At 42.6% G+C, this 6,000-nt stretch overlaps 1 protein-coding gene across 11 annotated transcripts in view; it reads left to right on the top strand.

Annotated features, from left to right (window-relative positions):
* Nucleotides 1-4,770, top strand: part of LOC133918889 (probable protein transport Sec1a) — a 30,653-nt gene extending 25,883 nt beyond the window's left edge. For 7 of the 11 annotated variants that reach the window (XM_062362993.1, XM_062362992.1, XM_062362991.1 and 4 more), the window contains 3 exons: nucleotides 2,561-2,651; nucleotides 2,802-2,891; nucleotides 2,972-3,400. In XM_062362993.1, the coding sequence (XP_062218977.1) occupies nucleotides 2,561-2,651; nucleotides 2,802-2,891; nucleotides 2,972-3,025 (235 nt within the window). In that variant the 3' untranslated portion in view covers nucleotides 3,026-3,400. Of the gene's footprint in view, nucleotides 1-2,528; nucleotides 2,652-2,801; nucleotides 2,892-2,971; nucleotides 3,401-4,368 lie in introns of those variants that run through there. The other 4 variants (XR_009909858.1, XR_009909857.1, XM_062362998.1 and 1 more) reach the window with 4 other exon arrangements.
* The last annotated feature ends 1,230 nt before the right edge of the window (nucleotides 4,771-6,000 follow it).

Genomic DNA, 6,000 nt, shown 5'->3' on the forward strand with positions numbered 1-6,000 from the left:
CCACATGATGTTGTCGCTGCCAGGCTGCATGAGCCAGCATTGCTCATTGCTATGGATGCAAGCTGCAGTGGTGCCATCAGTCGATTCGCCGATAGGCAGTCACGGAGGCCCAGGAATAGCCAAAGGTAGCTCACAACCATTTTGTCCTCAGACAACTCTCCCGAGAGGCTTGATGGCCATCCATGAGCGAGCCAATTGTCCCAGGCGCAGAAGGTCGGGTGGAGCGAGGCGATGTTTTCCATCCCCCACATCTGCCCTGCCAGCGCCACCGGCCCGAATGCCACCGGCCACACCAGCTCAGCCATAGAAATGCCTCTGTCAGCAGCGCTAGGCCCATCGTTGTGAGCGGCCACAATACCCCCTCAGAACTTCTCATCCCTGTCCGGCATGCCCTTCAATGAAGACGATGACGGAGAGGACGGAGCGCTATCGTTCTTGTCCGACATGCCGTGGTGGCCGCAGCCACGGGCAAGGGCGCGAGGCGTCAGCAGTTGCGCAGTTGTCATTCCTGGGTGGAGGAAAAAGCAGCAAGGTCATTGTCACTGCTGGGCATGTTGACGCCCGCACTAACCATAACTGTCCATAACTGTCGTCTCCTGATGCTGTGGTCATGGACGAGAAGAGCACGAGTTCCAGAGAGCAAGCAAGGAGTACTAATCCATTTGCAAAGAGAGACGAGAAGAGGATGGCTACTGCAGTATGTCCAGCTTTGACCCACGTAACCCACCAAACCAACCCAATCCAACCCCATCTAATTAATTTATTCACGGGTGGAATAAAAACCGGCCCATGTAAAGCCGCCCATACACACCCTTAATGTTATTCATGCTAGGATGGTGTTTTCCAACCTGGTGATCTTAGTGATGGTGCAGAAATATTGCCCTATACCAAAAAGGAAATAAATTGGAAGTTCATCTTCAAATATTATTTTCGGAGATCTTAATATACAAAACAGTAGCTGGTATTCAAGGCACCACAATAATCCTAAAATCAAGAAAATCATAAGGAAAAAAGAAAAAATCAAGAAAATCATAAGGAAAAAAGAAAAAATCCTAGAAATTCTCTCATTGATCAAGAGAAAAAAAATATTTGGAGAACTTATTTTTGTGGGTCCTGTTTATAATGGTGGAGGGAGATTAGTAAGTTTTTGATATGAGTTATAAACAAAATTCGAGTCTATTGGATCTAATATATAAGAATCCTAAACAAAGTACAACTCTATTAAATCTAGATGACTACAATTATATTCTAAAATGTAGCCGCACAATTGCGCAGGATATTCTGCCAGTTTTGTATAACAACCAAAGCACACGTAGAAAAGACCAGGTTATCTGAAGGTATTGCTTTGTGTGTTACTGCTTTAAGTTAGTTACTGCTTTGTGTGCTACTGCTTTAAGTTAGTTACTCCAGTCCATAGAAGTAATTGAGTTCTGGAATAGCCAATTAGCCATACGAATGAGGGGGATGGTATGTAAGGAGGAAAGGGTAAGTCATTTCAAAATTATTGAATGACGTGCATTAGGGAATCTAGGAGTGAAGGACATGTATTTGAGAACTGAGTATATATTATCATAATGTTGTACGTCGGATATTAGAAGCTGTCTTTTACTTCTTTTTTTGAAAGGATGGTAATAGCATTTCCAAAAATTTTATAGAAGAGAATTGACCTAGTTTATAAGGGAAACTGAGCTCGAAAATCTCACAACTGCATGGTTATAAGGAATCGACAGACAACCCCGAGACGACAATACGACCTCAACTCGAAAATAGAGCGATGCTCACACCAAAACGGAACAACCTGACAACAGACAAGACCAATGTAACTCAATTCGCGTGCTAGCCAACTAAACGACTGTCTCTCTAACAACTCGGTCGACAGAGCCCTGCTTTCACGCCACTGCAGCTCGACCGGCAAAGCTTTGCTCCCACGCCGCCACAATACAACTCGGTCGGCGGAGCCCTGCTCCCGCGTCGCACCTCCCTGTCACCAAAGCCGGTAATGTGCCACTTCAGAGGAGCGCGCATTGGAACAAATCGCCGTCGAGAAGAGTCAAACCAGAATGAAGAGCCGCCGACAATCAAAGACGTAGGAGTAAACCTACAGAAGAAGCCGACGCCGAAATTGACCAAAGTTGCACCAAAGAGGCCGAAGGCCACCAGAAAGCTGTGAAGGATTTCCAATGCGACACCTCCGAGAAGGACACAATGTTTTAGCCAGGCTCTACTCCTTTCCCGTCCCGTGTCATAGCCGGAGTCCACGGGACAAAAAACCACGGATCAGCGGATCCAGGGTACCATAGCCGGAATCCATAGAACCAAAAAGCCACCGAACCGACCGGACGCACCGCCCGCCCATGAGCGCCGAGCAGGGTGAGGCTGGCTTTTACTATTACTATTGCGAATTTCTGGGATTATGCAAGCACCATGAAAATCTTTGCTAGTACTAATGAAACAAACCTTTGAATATTGTATTATCGAATTTGTGCACATATAACTATATAAGTAATAAAATGTCATGTAACTTTCAGCATTATCTGCTGAACATATGAGCATTTTGCAGTGATTCTGTGTTGAAGCACGCATCCAGCGACTTCAAAAAGCTTGGTCAGCGTATATTTGTTTTTGTCATTGGTGGTGCTACTCGATCAGAGGTATGTTCAGTACCTTGCTTATGTTTGTATGCTACAGTTTGTCACAGATAGCATAAAAATATGTTGTGGTTTAGTATTTTGAAGATTACTCATTCTCTATGTGGGCATTTTCATCCTGCGCGCTCTAACCAGTAATGTGTATTTTTCCAGTTACGTGCTGTACACAAGCTTACAACCAAGCTGAAGCGGGAAATCATCCTTGGTTCATCTAGCCTTGATGACCCTCCCCAATTCGTCACAGTAAGTAGTTTGTGCTGTTATTGGTCTCCTCTGATATGCGAGATCTTAGCAGAATTGATCAGGATTGCTATTGTTTGCAGAAACTGAAGTTGATGTCAGCCGAAGAACTGACACTTGATGATCTTCAGATATAAATAACGTCATTACCCACTTCGAACGGTGCAGCTCCATCTTAATTTCTCTGTTGTACCTATCTTTTAATTTTCTTTGTAATTTTTATGTTGGCTCTTGTGCGTTGGGCAGCACCATATTCATTCGGTAGGAAGCGTATTCTCAACACCAATTGAATGTATGTACATAATAGTGGCCACAGTTGTAAGTTGTAACTATACGAATCAATTTTTTTATTGGGCCAATAGTGGGTTAGTTTCCTTTCCCCAATGTACGTTAAGAAATCGATTTCTGTATCCATACAAGCCTGAGACTGGTTATACTGTAAACTGTACGCTGTATTGCAGCCAAAGCTTGCGCTGGTACCATCTAACCTAAATAACCATTGGTTTCACTCACATATGGAAACATGAACCGCAGTGAGAGGCATTTTTTTTTGTTATTTATCTCTGTTTATCGATTTATTGCTGATTTTTTTTGGAAGTTGCTTTTAAGAGGCACATTTATTAAGTCTTAGGGAGAGTTCTATGGAATAAATTAATTGATGTGGACAATTTACTGAACCGGCACCTGAAGGGGTGAAAATCCATGAGGCTTGTTAGCTGTTTTAGTTGCATATTGTTTAGCGGAGGTAGTGGTGAAAACTGATTTTCCCTTGAATCCAGAATAGATGTTCCTTCTTTTTTTTTTCAACTGAGAATAGATGCCCCTTTGCTTATAAAGTGTATGCCAGTTTGTACTTGTTTCCTTTTGGAAATATGAGGATCGGCAACGCAATACAGCAATATGGAAGTTTCTTATTGAGCTACAAGTTTTTGTTCAGTTGGTTATTTCATTTTGTTAATGCTGCTCTGGTTGTCCAAACTAGAACAAAAGTCCAGTGGTGCTAGCCAGTGAACTTGTATTTTTATTTTCTGTTTTGGAATTCTAGATTAATAGTCAGTTGGTGCTAATTGGTTGTCCATGCTTATTTTTGAAATTCGAGAGCTCAAAGTTGTTGAAATGTATCCTTCTAAAAGGCTACTTTCAATTGACATTTTTTAATGTATTTTTCTCTTATTTTTTCGTGGTTTGCTCATTTTGTCCTTGATATTATCAAGTGATGCACGCTATATGTTATTGTGCTCCAAGTATGTAAAAGTTGCGCTGTTTACTTTTCAAGTCAAACATTTGGACAGTCTGACCACTGCATTTTATTCTTGTATATTCAGAAAGGGTGATGAAAGTGTAATATTAATTGTAAAAATGTTATACGACAATTTTGCTCGCGTTATTTTCATGCATAAAAACTTTTGTTGTGGACAACTTTTTGGTAGAAATTAATATGCTTTGACTGCATGCGTTCTAAGTTTTTTTTTTCTACTAGAGAAATTACTATCGAGCAGCGGTACCGCTAAAACAAGCAAAGAGAGCAAAATGCCAAAATGTGCATAGGGGCCAACGCCAGGTGAGATAAACTTAACCTGACTACTTGATGAGTGAGATCAACCAAGGATAATTTGGCTTCATGAAACAAACCATCTGATATTTTAGTATCAGACTACAAAACCTACCCCACCGACCTTACGCCTTTTAGTCTTTTCAACTTTCTTCCAAATATAAATTCTTCGATTTTGAGGATTTTTTTCTCTCTTTTCTTCGTGTTATATGGTCTTCCCCATGTCCCCTGTAATCGATACATGGACCATGTATATAGTCTAAAAGGACTTATTTTAGGATTAGCTGGAGTAGGTTTCAATAAGTAAAGCCAGGTCAATGGAAGACATCAATAGTGAGATGCAGCTAATGGGTACCGCATTATTGTGACATGCAAGCTTTTCGACATGCAAAGTACCAGTGAATAACACACAATTAACTCCACATGACAATTTGTATGATAGCCTTTCGTGGCCTGACCTCTCACTTTGCGGACGCCTTTGGGAGCATATATGTATGGTATATGTATTCATAATCGTGGCTTCACACGAAAACGTGACACCTAACCTTGCCGGCGACCGACCCCTTGTTGCTTGCTCCTGCATATTCGTGTCGGTACATCTGGTTTGACGTCAAATTAAGATCTTATCAACCAACATGTCGTTGTCGTACGTCATAGTTTGTTGATCTCCTTTAGGTGCATGCATGGATTCGTTCAGAAAAGGGCGCCAAAAGTTCATATTCCGGCCCCAACTCGGAGATCATTTACATGACGGGGCTTTAACCTACATCTTGTGAGAATCTAAGATGTCAATTAGAAATACTACTACAAAAAGGCATAAAAGTGTGGTTAAAAAACGGCTTCAGAGCCCGTTTTTTAACCGAGACTCTTTACTCGGCACTGATACTAGCTAGTATCAGTACCGATTGCCCACTCACAGTTGCCATTTCAACTGAGTAAAAAAGAAGAAAATTGATTGCGGGAGTGGCATCCGAGCCGGCTCTGATGCAGCTCCCACTGCCGCTGATTCCCGTCGCTCATGTCAAAGCTGATTCAACATCAGCTAAAGTGATAGAATCCAAAATCACACAAACTAATTCAAGGGCGGCCTGATCCCGCTCACCAGGAACTTCGTCGCTGAGTGGGCGTCGCACCACGCCCCCCACCTCCATTGCCCAGCCTCTTAGCGGACGATGGCAATGCAGCAAAGAGGAGGAGCAGCAGCGGTGAGGAAGGAGTGAGGGACGGAGAGAGGGGAAGAGATAAGGTGGAGAGAAATAAGGACTGAGGAAGAGATAAAACGCGTGAGGACTGATGATGCTGTCAGCCGAACGGATGTGAGGATGAGCCAAAGCACAATTTAAGTGAAATTTTGGTTCCGGTTACTTTTAGTGGCTGTTGTGACCGGAATCGGTATTGATAGTCGACTATCAGTGTTGGTTCGTGTTAGCAACTGGCACTGATGTATCAGTCCGGTTGGTAACATAAATCGGTACTGATAGTCTGTTTCAGTACCGGTTCTTTAACACATCGATCACTGTTTGCGCAAGAGAGTCTAAGAACCGGCACTGATACATCTTT

This window comes from Phragmites australis, chromosome 5, assembly GCF_958298935.1.
Source record: "Phragmites australis chromosome 5, lpPhrAust1.1, whole genome shotgun sequence".
In the NCBI taxonomy this organism is placed as follows: domain Eukaryota; kingdom Viridiplantae; phylum Streptophyta; class Magnoliopsida; order Poales; family Poaceae; genus Phragmites; species Phragmites australis.